Source organism: Apteryx rowi, unplaced genomic scaffold (genome assembly GCF_003343035.1).
Source record: "Apteryx rowi isolate R43461 unplaced genomic scaffold, aptRow1 scaffold_259, whole genome shotgun sequence".
Classification (NCBI taxonomy): domain Eukaryota; kingdom Metazoa; phylum Chordata; class Aves; order Apterygiformes; family Apterygidae; genus Apteryx; species Apteryx rowi.
Window position 1 is genome coordinate 116,377 of NW_020448963.1, and position 17,540 is coordinate 133,916.

Here is a 17,540-nt window from a genome sequence, read left to right on the forward strand (position 1 = left end):
TATACGTGGCCCACGTTTGCGTTCGTTAGAGAGAGACCTCTGCCTCGAGGCTGCGGACGGGCTGCCAGGCTAACCTGGCCCGTTTGGTCTCGTAGTTCGTTAGGAGCTGCGCTAAAGGCTCGTCGGGCTGCAGGCACGCATCCGAAAAGGCGGCAGACTGAAAGCTCCTGGGTGCTTCGCTCAGGTTTTCAGCGTTAAGGGTAAGAGAAAAGCCTGACAAAATGCCGTACCCTCCAGCTCCTCTCCGACACAGGTGTATCTCTACGTATTCAGGGCTGCAGAAAAGACATTTGGTCGGATTATGCATAAATTACTATAACGAATGTGTTAACCTTGCGCATCGTTGCGGACAGCAGAGGTTTCCCCTTTCGTTCTCCATTCCTGCGTTTGTCATTAGAGGCAAAGGCTGCTCCTGCTAAAAGCTCATGCGGTAACAGCTCATAACCGCGTGACAGTACAGGGGGAATTTTGTGACAATCCTTTTTAAAAAAAATAAAAAGGAATGCAGACAGGACTTAGAGCAGCATTCATGGTATCTTCGGGCAGGAAAAAAACCTGCCAGAACGGTCAATTCTCACATTTTAAGGCACAGCCTGCGGATCAGTATCCTGGGACTGTGAGCGCAGCAGATCAGGGATGCAAGTAAACTAGGTTAAATAACGTCTGCATCCTGTAAACCTTATGCCACCACATGTAGCCCTTGTGCACATATCAGATTTCCTAAATGAAAGGCTCCCTACGAATGTAAATGATTACTGTTGTAACCGGCTGTGCACTGGCAATGGGTTTTTTTCGCATGGTGCAGTTCTCGGGGGGGGGTTTCTGGTTTAGGTTGGTCTTTTCCTCCCCAGCCAGTAACATTAAAACTAGACTGTCAAGACAGAAGGATGCGTTTTGTATTCAGTGCCACAAAATCTGAAATAAAACTCAATTCAGAGCCGTCGTTGGGCTGGAAAAGCAGGCCAGAACGATGCAGCACCAATTTCATCTCCTGCCTAATGCGGAACGTGAAATGACCTCGACAGACTACAGAGAAAGAGCAATTTCCCTCACCCCGTCATGCAAAAGGGGACCGGATTTCATGCATGAGCCTTAGGAGTTGCTGCAATTCCTCAGGGGAATCTGGCCTGCGAGGCAAGAAGCAAAAATACTGTGGCTTGAAGATGAGCAAAGCCTTCCTCCCTACGATCCATGCAGCTCTCCCGTCCGCTTGGAGATGTTCTGCTGAAGACCATGGTCCATTAGACCTGAGAGCCACTTTGATCGGGACACTAGAGGCCAGATTCTGCTTCGGTCGCTCAGAAACAAACAGAATTATGTTGGTATAATAAAAGCAGCATTTGGTCCTGAATTCCCTGAAAAGTGCATTAGAAGGCATCACCCCCCCCCACCCCCCAAACCTCTCATTTTAGGAACAAGAACTGAAACTAAACTAGGTTACGACTACAAGGGAGCTAAGTGGAAACACAGAAAGTTGTTTGAAAGAAAAGAGGATGGGGGTAATTTGTGCTAACAAGGAAGGAGAAGGAATCAAACTGTATTTGCCAACACCAGTATTTCAATTCAGCCACTTTCTAATTACTCATCACAATATAATAATATAGTTATTAAACACAGTCATTAATTCATTTGTATGGGTGCATTTAAGCTATGATTTAATAAGCTTATCAGAAACAGGTGAATAAACCTAGAAGGAACAAATGATAATAATTATTAGGCAGTACTTTTGGCTTCTCTCCACTGTCTTTGGTTTATCTCTTCCAGGAAGCACTTTCCACTGCAGAAGAAAGTGTGAGAAACAGAGGATACGGGAATAAGTAGGTTATAGAGGAAGTTGCCTTCTAGCCTGCTTACGCAGTGGTTAATCTAGGCCTTGAAACATGAGAATTTATCTTGCTTCCAAACTTGGATATTTTCCCTCTTAATCCTAACCTAATTGTGGATTTTCATTATCCGTATAATTGCCTAATCCTTCCTGGAACCCTCGAAGCGCTCTGTAATTTGGATAAAGGCAATTTTAGATGAGTCCCAAACAATACGCAGCTTTGTAAAGCACAGTGGGAGGAGAATGAAGCACAGTGGGCGAAATCCCTGCGTCGCCGCTATCAACGGCAGYGCTCCCGCTGCCTTGCATGGCACGGAGACGACGTCTCCGCAGCCGCCCTTCGAAAAACACTGTGTTTTACCTCCGTTTGCCCATTCTGCAGCAGCAAACGTAGCTGTCTGCAGAGAACAACGGTGGAGCCTGCGAGGGTATTTAGCAACTTCTGCAAAACCCCGTTTGCTTTCTGTGATTCCGTGGACAACCCRCGGTTTGCACTAGCTGCTGCATGCAGTCAGCAAGCTGAACGCCCCGGCTTTGGAAAAAATTGCTCCCGGTGTTTCTTAAACAAGCGCTGTAGCAAAGCAATTCCCTCGGCTCTTCTTTGGAGAGGGTTTCTTGTTCTCCTCTGGGTTAACATTTACCTGCTCTCCTGCCGCACCGCGCCTGCTCCCGTAGGAACGGAGACATGCACAGCGCAGTTATTCCTTCCACGGAGCCATAGCAGGCGTAAGCGCGATAGGAAAAACGAGCACGCTGAGATCTGCCTGGAAGCAGAGAGCAGCTGCCTTTTTAATTTTACTGTCTGCTATGAAACGCGGATGTTCGTCCCCTTACGAGGTTTTTGTGGCTTTCGGAGACAATCTCGCCAAACGCATCATCTGAGAAAARGAGCAGAGCAGAAGCGTAGCTATTAGCCGGTCTTGTGCAAAGCCGGGAGGACCGCTTTGGGGAAACCTCTTTGCTTTCTAAGAACCAGAATGACGTCAAGAGAGCTGAAACACAGCTAGCCTGGCTTCAGTYGCAGTAATAAGCAATTTGAGTTATGTGGGTAGGAGGATTGCGGCTAAATCTTGCCTAAAGACACAGTAAGTAAAACCACTATTGCGAGAACTTTTACCTGTCCTTGCTTTCCAGCTGTCACTGGCATCAGCTCCATTTGACAGCTGCTTTCCCAGTAGCTTCTGCATTATAATTATCACTGCTTTTTTTCCACTATGGTAATTAACTGCCTCTTATGGTCCTTCTCTACCCTCAGTCATTTGCAGCTTCTGGCCTGAAGCACAAATTATGTTCAGAGAGATTTTATAGGTAGGATTACAGATCATTTTCCAATGATGAAAAGCAGCACGAGTACATTTCAGTGAGCAGCTGACGTCGCGTTTTCCAGTTTCTCACCCAACGGTGTACAAAAGAGAGCTTCACACCTGCCAGTCAGAGCATGTTTGGCCCTAGCAATGCGGATTTAAATGTTTGGAGCACTGTTCTACAGGTGACCATACTGAACATTTAACTTTGCAAATACTGGGCCAGAGGCCAACACATCCACAGCAGCAGAGCTAGGAGCAAAACCTCTTATGAGTATGAGTAAAAAAATGCATAAGCAGCCAAAAACCTGCTTGGTTGTGATGGCTCCAAAACCTCCTGCAGTCAATGGTCAAAACTGGAAGGATCCTACACAGACGTTAGTGTATTCCCCACCCCAAAAACTCTGAGGCCAAAGCAGGGGATGGGTTTATATACCACTTCCTTCCCTCACTGAGCTCTAACTTCAAAACAAAACCAGCCTCATCTATTCCCCACTAAAATCTCAGCCTTGCGCTGGTTTTAGCACTGCAATAACGAATGTTTTTTTTTCACGGCAGTAGTGGACTGCTCTCAAGAGCCACAGTCCAACTGATATATAATTAGCTTTTGTGGCACCATCTTTGCAAATGACTCCTCGCCCTCGTTATGTGCGGTTTTACGTGCTAAAGGCCCAGGACTGAATTCCGTTTCCACAAGCCACAGCAAAACAGTCCCCATTATTACCAACCCTTGCTCCTGTCCTCTAAAAGGCGTCCTTCTTAGAAATCCGTGATCTTTGAGATTATTTTGACTTTCCCTTTTTACAGTAAGCTATAAAGGTAAGCTTTATTTAACAATAAAGTCATTAATGAGGGATACCTGTCACATGCTGCTTGGGAACCACACGGTAACATCTGAATTCTACTGCGTCAGAGACGCTGATTAAAGCATTTATTAGCACTCAGGTTAATCTCAAAAGCCCTGTTTGCTCAGTTTGTAGATAAAATTATTAAATGGTCTCCTGAAAGTCTACTATGGACATGTTTACTGCCTGACATATTGCTAAACCTTCAAACATTTCCTGTCTAACAAGTGAAGTATAAAAATACCATATTTTCTATAGATACCACGTTGTCGGCTGTTTTACATGGAAGAATTGGTGATTAAGAGCATTAATTTTACTTTCACAATAACACAGAAGTGTTATTGTGAAAGTAAATTGTTAGGACTGACTGTCCTGACATTGAAAACCTGACTGTTAGGAGTCAGGTTTTCAATGGAACGCAAGTATCTAAAGATGCAGACAGTTGCCTACTTTCCGATGTATTTAAGCATAGCCTACAGTCTAGGAGAGGGAACTGGAACAAGCAAACGAGGGAGTTTGGTGCGGAGTGGCCTTTACCAGCCTGCAAGGTTGGGTCTCCGCTCTGATTTTAAGAACGCCGAGCAGTCTCGGTTCCCAACGCAGCCAGCAAGCGCTGTGAGGGCTCTGCAACCCCATTTAACCAAGCCATAAATAAGTGCCATGGAAGGAGGGGTCGGAAGACCGGCCTTGGGCACAAGTAATTAATGCTAAACTTTCAAGTGCTGCTGGTGGTTTTTAATCCCATGGTCAACCCAAAGGTTCTTACTCTGATTCTTCCTCTTTTTGTTCCTTCAGGCTCTCAAGTAAAGATTCCTCCAGGGCTTCCAGCTCCTCCAAGGGGATTCTCAGCAGCCAGGTGATGTGGCAGATCAACACCCTCGCCCGAGCGTCATAGTATCCTTAAACAGAAGGAAAGCCAGGAAATCAACAGGTCATCACTGCACAAATTAAAAGGCAAGTGGTGCACTCAGCTGTGCTGGAGGACCATGTTACATGCAACCTCGTTTCTTCCCTCAGGTCCTCTTCGTCTTGCACGTATTTGAAGACCATTGCTGTTATTTAGAGAAGAGGAGCGCTAACTGGAAAATCCTCCTCCTCAAACCTCATCCTATCAATAGTCATTATACCAGGTAATTCCATACTGTACTGCACATCATCAACTTATGCACCAACGCAAGACTTGGTGTCTTGTACAAATGCACCTCCCCTCAAAAGCTCTGTGTTCAATTCATCTTGTTAGCAACAAGAGAGACTCTGGAGTTGAAACGACACAGTGGAGCACCTAGCTGCACCGGGTGGCTTCAGTCCCCGAGTATCCTGGACAGCTCTTTGCATTTATGAGACGAGATTTATGCATGAGATGCAGGAATGGACGATACACTCAGAAAACATGCAATGGGAGAAATAAGTACTCCAGGGCTTATAAGCAGGTGTTCTATAGGAAAAGACATTTTTTAGTTTAATATATTTGAGAATGATTTGCACCAACTCTTTTTTTTAAACATGCATCTCTCACTAGCATCTGCTGCTTGCTCATGGTAGGCTTCCCTAAACGGTTCTCCATGCACGCTGGAGTGAAGAGCGCAACTGCTTTTCCTGGGGTGGATGAAGATACCGACTAGACGCATCTACAAAGTACGCGCCCGATATCTGCTGCACGCACATCACATATGGCAGCGGGCAATCTATTAAGTGCATATATTTATTGCCATCATTACCAAGATATCAAAGGACTTCGGCAGGCTTTAATGAGGCCACTTTTAGAATTTGTGCTTAGTTAGGAAATAGGATAATATTATCTTAACTTCATCCCTCAAATGAGCCACGTCTTGCAAGCCCAGGCGGGTGTTTTAACGAGCAGCTTTCTTGCTTCCTGCCTGCTAATACACAAGTTAGCTTTTTATTTAGTCAGCATGGCAGTAAGTCAGCAAGGCTTGAAAATACTATTTTTTTTTTTAATTCCAGCTTAATATAATAAGCACTTTGCAAGAACAGACTTCAATTTTCCATTAAATATAAAATGCGAAAGAAAAATGACACATTGCTCTCGTGTGAAACAGGATAATCGGCAACCAGTGAGTTCTTTCCTGTGCAAACATGTTAAAACACGGAGATTTCAAAAATGCAAGTAGTGATATAAAACAGGTTTCTTTTAGCAATGAACGTTTTGCCCAGTGGACAGTCTCTATTTAATGAATTTTATCAGACTAATCCATGTTTTGGATTGTAAACCAGAAATCTCTTTTATGGGTAATACAGTATATGAATAAAATCACATTTATTCAAAAGAGGCTTCACAGGACACCCTGGAATTTATACCCTGAATACTTTTTCTTTTTAGGCAACAAACAATTTGCAGGAATTCTTCAGGCTGAGATTTTCAGAACAGCTTCACGGCCTTCCTAAAGGAATAAGTCACCTATACCTCTGGGGACAACGGCAAACAGCTGCTCCAGGGTAAGTATTCAGCTTCAGAACATTTCTACCATCACTTGCATTTGCATGCCAGTACAAGGTATTTGACATTTAGGAGCTTAACAGTTGTTCAATTTTTAAATTACCGGTTATTAATCATTCCGATTATAATAGTTGCCTTTCCTGCAGTGGAAGTAAGCATAGAGTGTGCTGCTTTTGCTATAAAAAAATTAAGAAATAGGATGGTACCTGGAGCTTTTTGAGCATTCTATAGAAAGAGATGTGAAATCATCTATATTATTCTTACAAAGAACAAATGCTAGGCAAACTTACCGTCTTTAAGAGAGAAGGACACAAGATCCTAAAAAGAAAAAAATATATATTCAAGTTAAAACTGATGGCATAGGCCTGGAAGTCTCAAAACGGAAGCGCRAAATAGAAAAACTACATTTTAATTAACGCAGCATGTCAGCTCATGAACGCGGGAAGGCAGCGAGGTGCGATTCAGCAGGGCAGCATACAGCAAAGCCAGGTGCTTTCAGTACAAAATTCTCCTTACCCAGGTACAAATGGCTGGACAGAAACGGGTAAGCGCAGAATGGGAGGGCAGAGCCTGCTTTGTATGCGCTGAAGCAACCCATATTTTTTGTTACTTGTGATCATGTTGCAATCGAAAGCAGTTTTGGAGAAGCAGGACTCCAGCTCTGCTATTGCTCTTATGCCTGCTGCTAGCCTGGTCATATATACTTATATTTTCAACAACACAGATAGCATGTTTGAATACTGCTCTAACAGACCAGCGGGCTGCGTTTTTTGGCATTCTGAGAATTCGTAGCTCTAGGCTGTCAGGCTGAACTGGCAGGAAGCTCTTTTGGCCTAAACACCCCAAAATAGAAATTTCGGTGTTTTTGGCTATCTGTAAAGACTTGAGGGACTTGACTTCTATGTTGGCTCTTCACCAGAAGAATCAGAAAAACGGTATTTATCAATCCAACATATGGTTTCTAAAGGCAAATCCATGAAAAAAGAGGTAAGTGCTCCTTAGATGTGAAGTGCTAATGAGCACAGTAAGTACACAATAATAATATTGTTACTACTACGTTCTCTTCTTTTATTGTCACCTAATAAATTGCAAGTTCTTTATGTAACTACAACACGCAGCACTGGCTCAGTCCAGCTACTTCTCTCTCCTACGCAAGTAAAGAACAGCTGAATTTTATGGGGAATCCTGCAGCCTTTTGGGAACACAAAAAATGCAGCCAGAGATGGAGGATGCTGCCAAAGAGTTTATGATTATTAGTCCCGTAGCTCCTAAGCAAAATTTGTATCACAGAAATCTTTAATCTTTTTCCTATTGCATGAGAAATGCAGAACAGAGAACGAGCCTCCCTTAACCAGGCCCTACTAGAAGAGGTGCGACGTGTAGACGCTATCCGCTCAAAATTAAGTGCCTGGACTCTGAATATCATTTTAACACGAGGAGAATCTGCTGTTTCATGAAGGTAAAAGGAGTTTTTGCGTAAGGCTAGCGAAACAGCAGGATTTGGGCAGCTGAACTCCTGCTGAYGCATCAAACCAGGTGCTTTTGCAAAAGGTGTAGCCCCAAAACCTTCCCTCCTCTGCTGCCTAATGCTCACCCGAGTTTTCTGCAGGGGTTGCTTAGGCACCTACGGGTGCACAAATCCCTGGGGCCTCACTGTTGAATAGCTGGGTACCTGCTCCCACCCACAGAGAAAGTCTTCTTGTGCCAGCCTGGCCCACGGGGCCTAAGGACAAGCGTTTCCAGAAGGTACCTGCTGGACTRGGCTCTGCACGAAGCAGGCACCACCGCTGCTTCATCCTGCACCCCAAGGGCCAGAGCGCTCGCCCGGGAAAAGGAAGAACCCGGTTCGCTATCTCCAGTGTGCGAATAACCACTTTAAATTAAGTTAGGCACCGAATCAGGTCTCCTCTGGTGCCCTAATCACCAGGCTGCAGAAGAAAAGGCTGCTTTTTGGCTCCAGCCACGATCAGCATGCTGTGCACGCGCATACGCTGCAGCCCGTTCCTCAGGCTGGCTGGCAGGATGTGGGAAACGGCGATACCAATCCYCACAGGCAGAGGGAAGAACGTAGCTCGGGTTTTCCAGCGCCCGAGCGCTATAACTACCGAGCTTTTAGCTACCTGGGCACCAGCCCCTCCGCCTGGGTTCAGTTTTGGGCAGAAAGGGCTGGCACGGAGGTGTCAAAGCCCAGCAGAAGTTCCAGGGCCGGGAGTCCCAYGCAGAAAGCTGCTCAAGCAAAGACCCTGAAGTCCAAAGTAAGGTGACACTTGTGAGCTTGTGATGGTCATTCTCCATGGACTACTGTAGACCGGCTCCTGAACAGGGTTGCTGGTTTGGGCACAGTCCCTCTGGGGGCATCGATTTCTCCCCACGCATTGCAGCAGGAGCCATGCGTCTTGACTCAGGTCCTGTACGGACCTGCCCGGTGTGGTCTGTGGCACCTGATGTCAACTCCCCGCTTTTAAAAATCCGGCTTAAACATTTACATGGCTGTATTTCAAAAGCTGAGGGATGGAGACAGGTAATCAGGTGATAAACTAGAGCTACTGTTCGATTGCACCTGTGCCAATGAGCGTACTCAATTGTTTCTAATCGGTTTAGGCTTTGCACTGCATTGCTCTGCGTGGTCATCTGGAATATAACCTATATTGATTAGATTAGTTCACAAGTAGTTTTTCTGTCTCTCTATGCAGCATTTATTTTCCAGTCGTATTTTGAAGATTGGTGTTTCTGATTTCCCTCTAAACGCTGTGCACAAGGCTACTATCCTCCAGCTGTGCCATCACACGCACAGATGAGTAAGACCTTACTAAGAAAGGGAAGCAATGTTTATTCAGACTCTCTGCCTTTTCTGATGAATTGCTAAAAGTTCAAAACCCATTTCCTCGACAACAGAGAGCTTCAACCCACATTGCAGGGCTGCTGTCTGGAAAAACAGGGGAAAATGCAAGAACCCTGATTCATACTAAGAACCTTAAACGTTTTCTCACCAAGAAACAGGAGTCGGCAAAGTCAGCTTCTTCCCCTCTTGCTGTTGTCACTAAAGGCAAATAGAAATTGCCCTCCTACATGCAAAGCACCGGCTTCTCATACCGCACCCACAGCCTGTTTGCTATGACTACTGTCCTCAAAGGATTCACATAACCGACATTTGTCTGTATTAGTCATCTGAAATGAATGCAAACAAAGATAAAAATCCACCATCCTCCCGTTTTCACTGAATCAATATTAAGCTCACCCCAACCCTCCCGATCTCATGTATCATCCCTTCAGCACCTCTGAGAGAGGTTTTGATTCAAAAATGCAGCTACTAGTGCTCACAGGACCCTGCCACTGAACACAGAGAGCAACTGAAGCGTCTGCCTGCAATATCCAGTTAACTGAACAGAGAGCGTGCGGAGTCGGTAGCAGCTGAATACAAAGCAGCAAGAGCGCCATAAAGCAACACGTGAAGAGTCAACAAAGCTTTGTCCCGTGGCTTGTTTATTTTCAGGTAACAAGGAAAAAGCTTATCGCGGCTTGATACGCCGAGGTTTCCCACCCATCAGTATGCTTCCCCAATAACGTCTTGCACGCCTTTCATGCCTCGCTTTGTAATATCTTTTAACGATATCTTTCTCCTTCAACAAAATCAATCGACTTGTCCATATAAGTCACTGCCTGAGGTCCAGATGTTGCAGCATTAGACTGATAGCTATTCCTGACCTTTGATTTCAACTAATCACAGAATTGTTATCTAAGGCTTCTGTTTTCTACTTGTTTCAAGGTGACGAATGCCTCAGTTCTCTGATTCCAAACAAAATACTGAACGATCCCGCTGATCCGGAGACCCAACCATAACAGCACATGGAGCCCTTAAGCAGCGTAAGCTCAGAGCAAGCAAAAGTTAAATTTCACCAAAATTTTGTCTGTGATGAACTCAGCAGTAACACAAGAAGACTTGTCTAATTCTAGAAAAAACATCCTGGAGCAGAGAGAACTAGGGAACTAAGCAAGGAACTACCAAGCCATCCAGATGTGGAAGGAGCTGGGAGGAATTCATTCGGTTGGAGCAATCAACATCTAGACAGCTGCTCTTATTTTAGAAAGTCTGTCCTGACTAATTAAGTCTAAGGTTCTCCACCACGGCACTCATCCTGTTAAGGATTTTGAGCATTGTAACTTAATGGATGTTTGGGACAGATCCTCTGAGGCCTTTTATGGACTGACTAGAAGACAGGAAAGATGGGAGTTGGTTATGATGACCCAGAAAGTTCACTCTTATCCTATCTTTACTTACATGGCCTTGCTCTGGCATTTGTTGTTCTGTCAGGTCATTATTAAAGGTGACTCTGTCATAGCTATTACTCAATATCGGAGCACTGTCTGCACGTAGGATGCCTTGCCACTTCCTCGTGTGTGCAGTGCACAGCGAAGGCTGCTCGGTGACACTGCTCACGTTACACCTGACATCAGTGGCAGTCTGCTCTGCTCTTCGCCCTGCATGGCACGACATGAGAATGCATGAGGAGGTTATTTTCCACAGCTGGGACTCTGTAGCAAAGGTGAGTGCCTTCAGAATGCTTTCCTTCGTTTATCCGTACATCAGTTTTTATATCAGAATATTTTAGAGTAGTCCCAGTCTAATACTTCTATAGTAATTTTCTCAATGAATGAAAATAAAGTCACAATAACTTGTATTTCCTTCTGGCCAAAGCTGACTCTGGGAAATGTGCTATTTGGATCACCCTCTATGCTGCAGAAGACTAGTTCTTCTTCCTGTGCTAATAGTCTTTCTGCCTGGTTCTCAAGTACACAGAGGTGCTTTTATCACTGGGGAAGGACCCTTAAGGAGGATGTAAATACGTCAYGCTCAGTCTAAAAACCCTTTCTTAACGCTGCTGTAGCTGGGTAAAAGCTAGAAGATCTAGCCCCCTGAACCAGTCCTACCAACGTATATGCACTTTTCCCTGCTCCTACATAATACTTCCGATTCAGGGTAGGGTAAAGGAAACAAATGAAAATCCGGCCTATCATGTTCAGCCTTTCACCAAAATCTGTAGAATGCACATATGAAACAGCAACACTGCAGTAATACAGTCAAGTAAAAGGACCGATAATTCTCTGTTCTGTAGAGCAGAAGGCATCAAAGACAGCAAATGTTAATTCAGCTGGAACTGTCTCATGTTCATCACTCCCGTGAGCTGTTAACGGATAGAGAGACCGCCAGTCACCCACATAGCTGCGCAAAGGTGTATACGTATCAGAAATCTTGATTTTATTTCCCTGACTCTACAAACAGAACTTCAGCTGYAAACAGACAAACATGACAAATCCTTTTTACAAAGGCAAATAGCGTGAGGGGAACCTAAGAACTTACCTGGGTAATGACAATGGGATTATCTTTCAGCATGGGATCCTTCAGCAAAATCTGGGCAAAAGTTTCTGTGCCCTCGCCTCCTAGGCCGCTGGCAAATGCTGTCATGGCAGGCAAGACAGCGTCAGGCAGGTCCAGCCATTTCACCAAGCCCTCAATGAATTCCATCCTGAAGGAGCTGTAAGGCAGGAGAAGCTGTTAAGGACAAAAATGCCTCATCTTCATCAGTCATCTTCATTTAAGAGTTTCAGGACTGAAACACTGATTAAAAGTCACTCAGGTTGTGTTTTTAGCCTTGGTCTTCCCTGTTTTACAAAGAAGGATATTTCTTCTGTGCCCCAGCTTCCCTGTCAATATTCTGGTGTATTGTAGCGCTTGAGTAAGTCACATGGGGATTGTGGTGTTTTGTTAGTACAGATATACAACTTTCCATCCCAGAACTGGATATTTTTGCAACCCTTGAGTGGTCCCTGCTTTCGCACATTGATCTATCACTTTGCACACAAAAATCAAAGCACGGTAAGTCAGCGGAAGGCGAGTTTGCTACCAGGCTTACAAGCAAGCAATCTGAATGGGGTGAGACCTTTCTTCAATACATGCTTTGAAGTCTGCAGGATTAAGGGATGCAATTTGTGCTGAAGTATAAAAGTCTTAGAGGTGCAAGAGAGCGTCAGTACAATTAAAAAAACAGCTGAGAAAACACCTAATGCCAAGGTGTCCTTTGCATTTCAAGAGGTCTCAGAAATACAACACTGACAGGGAGACAGCGGGAAAATGTCAACATCAGCAGTTAATCTGCAGAGCGTTCAGGCCTTCTAGACTCTTTCTGTTTCGTGTCACCTTCCTGAACTTGCGAATTCATCTTCATGAAAGGACCCAACACCAGAAAGATCTTCAGCCCCTGCAACTTCGGCAGGCCCCAAACCAGCTGACCCAGGACCAAGTGCCAGTGATCAAACCTGCCCATCACCATATAATAACTTAGGGACTTCCCTCATGACCCTCGGAAGCAGAGGCTTTGGGCTGGGCCAACATGTGCTTAACCCTCTTCTTTTTTAACCCRGTCCATCCCACTGACAACACAGACTCTGATACCCTTGCTGCTAWGCGTAGTAGTTAGTACCTTTGCTCTTTTTCAGGAAACAGCCACGCTAGGGATATGCCACAGAGCGCCGCATAAGCAAATCTTCCCGGTTCCCCCAGCTGCTGGCCCAGAAGCACGCACGAGTCCTTGTCGCCTGCCTGGTCRGCCGCGCTATGCTCTTTCCAAGCCCAACTGTTCCACTTCTCTTCTGCAGCCATTTTTACCTGCAAATTCAAAGAGGAAAAAGAAAACAGCTGGAAACGAGGAAGCAAGAGGACAAATTGCCTTGGCTTCTTCACTTGCTGCCTCTGCATTAGGTCAGGTCTGTCGAGGTCCAGCTTGTGTACTCCTCCAGCAACATGATGCTGTGACCAAAACACACAGCAGGAGGCTTTGGCCACCTTCGACGATTCTCAAATTTGTGCATCAAATGAGTAGGTAATACTTTACACAGCAAAATTAGACATCTCCTTCAAGACRTACAGAGCTCGGGCGCCTTTCGGGCATGTCATTCACACGTTTACCACAAAATTAACATGTGGAATAAAAGCTCTGCGCGTGGCGTGGGGACCAGTCCGCGGCTGCTTGGGAAATAATGGGCCTTTCTCATCCTCAACTCAAATCCCTCTTTTGTTCATTTTGCTGACGGCATTAAGAAAGCTGAGTCCAGCTGCAGCCTTTGATTAAAAGGAGTTTTAACACAACTCGTTATTTCCCATCCCGTTTGCTACGCTTTGCTTGCAACAGTCTCTTCTTTATACCACCTGCAACCGCATTTTTCCGAAACATGACATGTCAGTGCCACACAAATTTGGAGCTGGGATATAATATCGTTTTTCAGAGTGCGGAGGTGTATGCACCTTTTTGCTGCGCGCTTGCAATTTAGCTGCTTTGAATTGCTCCCTGGAAGCGCCGCTGATTATACAGTCTAGGCTGATAATGTAAGTACCTACATGAGATGACTGAAATGGGGCAGACATCACAACAGCTCATTTCTCCGTTCGCGGTAAGTATGCGTCTGCTCCAAAGCTCGCTTACATCACCTTGGATTTCCACTGACTCCGTCGAGATTCAGTGAGGCTCCAAAGAAACACGTATGTCATTAGATACTTCCTACCGAGGTGCTTCCTCTCCTCTCAACCCTGTAGAAAGGAAGGTGGCTAAACAGGCTTCAGGAGCCCTCGACACTTTGCCTGTTCGTATGGCATCAACTGAGCGCTGAAGCTCGGAGCGTGCGGACACCGTTGATGTGCTAATTTTGGAGTCCCAGAAGAAAGAAATGCAGCACTAGGAGCAGCTCTTTTTAAACAGATTTCTTTCCCATCTCCCTGCTGCCTGGCATTGCCTCCTAGGAGAGGTGCCTGTGTCTTGCCTTCCTGCTCAGAAATTCCTTCGAGGCCACTCGTATTTCTCCAGGCCTGCACTATTGACCTGCCGATGTATAAATACAGTGAAAATTCGTCACCCCACTCCAGAGCCGATGATTACCGTAACTCAGGCCTCTCTCCCCGAGAGCGCCCCGGCCCCTCCACGTGTATCTCCCAGTGCCGTGACTTGAGCACACAGGTCTAAGGCATCTCAGTGCATTTCCATGGAAACATCACATTCCAGCAACACGGGAGCACAAAGTCCACAGGAATAAATAAGCCGCCTTATTTTCTGTATCATCAGAAGAAGGGAAGGGCAAGATTACGCTTCCCCAGGGAGAGCGGGCACCCGAGCAGGCCCCGTCTTGCGCCCGGCTCAGCATACTGGCAGCATTTATATTTGCCAAGTTGCAGATGGAGCCAGACACGTTTCCACGCCTTCCGTGAGTTTCTAAAAAATCCCAATTGTGTTAGAGTCCCTCATTATTGCCTCAGGTTCCCTTTTCTCTTAAAATCACAGAATAGCTTATTCCAAAAGGAGCTTTGCAGGTCACCTCCCCTGTCAAAGCAGGGCTAACCTTAAAGCGAGATGAGATCAGCTCCTGCTTTTGCCCCACTGGTTTTGGTTGTTGGTTTTCCACCAGGCAGCCACATGCTCGCTTAGACGTCCGTGGCTTTCAGACCTCTCTTCTGCCTAAAACATCCAGAGCCTGACTCACTGACCACTTTGCCCAGAAATAATCTAATGCTTAAAGTATCAATAACTTTACAAACAGTAACTTGGCACRTCTGTTTTAAACTCACCTCTGGACRCAAAGGTATTAGCTTATTACGGGAGACAGAATTTGAAATCTTCCCTGCCCAGCTGTGATAGGAAAGATTTATTTGTTTGTTAAGAAGCCAAACCAGCAAGSCCTGGAAAATTTTATCCGACCCTAAAGTTCCTGAGATGTTCTTAGATCCCAYGATAATGGCCTTAAGGAAAAACTTAAGAACAACAGATCTGGGAAAGAGGTAATAGCATCCAGATGGTTCTGAGGCAAAAAAAGAGAAATAAATGATCCTRTTTTCTCCCAGATCTTTGCTTTGGTTTACGATACGGTGCCTTGACCCTCTTTCCAGAATCATACCTTAGACCATAAACACGTAACTCAGCTGTAAATAGGTACCTGGACATTTGGATTGGGTGCTGCCTTACTACCCCAGCTTGATGGGGCCACCCAGGCTTTGCACATAATTTTGATCCAGTAACCACAGACTCATCTAAAAAATGAAGCAGCTAAAAAGGATCCAGAGACAGTGCAACTGCATAGTTGTACTTATTTTCCGATAACATAAAAAAAGATGAGACCGGTTACGAAGTGACACCAGAGCGGCTTCTTGCACACAACTTTATTGCCTCTGCGCAACAAATAATTTACAATGCTGAGCTTTTCACAAGTACCCAGAACGCCCTGAGAAAGTTTTAGAAAAATGTACCTTCTCTGCCGTTTCTTACATAAATGAGAGTCCTGAAGATATTCTGATCAGCATGCTCAGTGTGCGTCCCTCAACTTACATAGCTATTTCCTCATAAATATCTAGGAAAAATGGGCCTGGATTTCCAGATATGCAACATGAAAAACAGCACCATGTGTTTTAATGAAATTCAGCATACGCTCTCTGGTATCTGATATTGTTGAAGCCGACAAGAACCACAGGAACTCAGAATCTAGAAAGATCAGGTAAATCATTTTGGAGCTACCGTTAAAAATTTGGGCCCAGTTTTGTCACTAAATCCAACAGGAGGGAATTGAGACCAGAGTTAGACACATATCCTGAGTTATTTACAGCTTGCGGCGCTGGAGTTCATGTCTCTTTCTCAAAAATGTGATTCAACTGTCTACAGCATTTCCATAATCTGAACTGTCACTTGAAAGAGAAATTTTTTTTATCACTTCCCRTGCTTATTTTTCATACAAAACCCTTTGTTTTCTTGAAAGGTGGTGTATTTTACATCATGGTTCCTGCAGTCTTGTTTGGGAAGTAAACAGATAATCCTCTTGCGGATCCAAAGCTGTAAAATACAGGCACGCTCCCTCCCAAAGGGAAAACAGACTGGCACCACGTTCATCTTAAATAATGCCAAAAGTGACCAAACCGGCAACACACTTATCTCCAAGACCCTCAGAAGYCTCTGAGGTATCTCAGCAACTTCAAGGAAGTAGCTGTGAAGACTTTTTTGGATGGGGAAGGCCAAAAAGGCCCTTACAAGGGCAGCGGAGGGCCACACGACTGCATCGTGGGTCGTGCAACACGGGACACAACGCCGCAACTACAAAAACATTTAGGCAGATGAGTCTCCTCGAGGACTTGGGGGACTACAGAGCTACAGCCTTCGCCTTCGATCCAGGGATCGAGGCACAGTATCAGGGGAGAAAACTTGCTTAGTGGAATTAAAAAAAAAACCAAAACTATGAAGGGATTTCCTGGGGGTAAAGACCTACATTTTCACAACGCCRCTGCTGACCCTCAGGCTTATTGGAAGTTTTTTAGCCCTTTGCACTTGAAACCCCCCCACTAGCATGTATTTATACTTATATATATATAAAATATATACACACACATATATGAATGTATATATATATAATATGAATATATATAATATGAATATATATATGAATGAATATATATGTGTGTGTATATAAATATATATATATATTTTAAAAATCATATGAAAGGCCAGATTTCGGGGGGAGAAATGTTTGCAGCACTCTTGACTGCGAAATGAATGAAATTTAAAACGCGGCGACGCTCCCATCCTGACTCCTCGGCTCTCCTCGCCTCTTCCCCGCCAATCTTTCCTTCCACCACCTCATTTTTTTWAAAAACAATTTATTTTTTTTACGGCAACCAACGGCTCCTGAGGAGGGGGAAGCGGCGCCCCCCACAACTCGCCCCTCAGCGAGGGCGGCCCGAGGAGGGCAGGAGGGCGAGCGAGCGAGCCGCCCGCGGACCCGGGACCGGCGCCCCTCGRCCCTACCCGACCCCAGCACCCTCCCCCAGCATCCCGAACCGGCCCGGGCCCGACCTGCTCCCGGCCCGGCCTCAAATAGGAGCCGCCGCCGCCGCCGCCGCGCTCCCTTCCGCCGCCGCCTCCCCGCCCCTTCCGCCCGCCCGCCCTTTTCGGCTGCCCGCCGGGGGCTGCGCAATCTTCGTAAAGGGGGCTGGCTTGGCCGTTCTACGCTCTCTTGCCTAGCGCAATCTCCGTAAGGGGGGCTGCCTTACGCTCTCTTACCTAGCGCAATCTCCGTAAGGGGGG

General features: G+C 45.6%; 1 protein-coding gene across 7 annotated transcripts in view; it reads right to left on the minus strand.

Annotated features, from left to right (window-relative positions):
• TMCO4 (transmembrane and coiled-coil domains 4) overlaps positions 1-17,540 on the minus strand; it is a 45,289-nt gene that overhangs the window by 27,618 nt on the left and 131 nt on the right. For 5 of the 7 annotated variants that reach the window (XR_003253764.1, XM_026067370.1, XM_026067369.1 and 2 more), the window contains exons 1-5: positions 17,310-17,362; positions 12,912-13,096; positions 11,792-11,966; positions 6,723-6,750; positions 4,741-4,873 (exon numbers count right to left, since the gene is read on the minus strand). Coding sequence is in view for 6 of the 7 variants with exons in the window: in XM_026067370.1 (XP_025923155.1) it covers positions 4,741-4,873; positions 6,723-6,750; positions 11,792-11,966; positions 12,912-13,090 (515 nt within the window). In the remaining variant the exon portion in view is untranslated. Of the gene's footprint in view, positions 1-4,740; positions 4,874-6,722; positions 6,751-11,791; positions 11,967-12,911; positions 13,097-17,309; positions 17,427-17,540 lie in introns of those variants that run through there. The other 2 variants (XM_026067372.1, XM_026067366.1) reach the window with 2 other exon arrangements.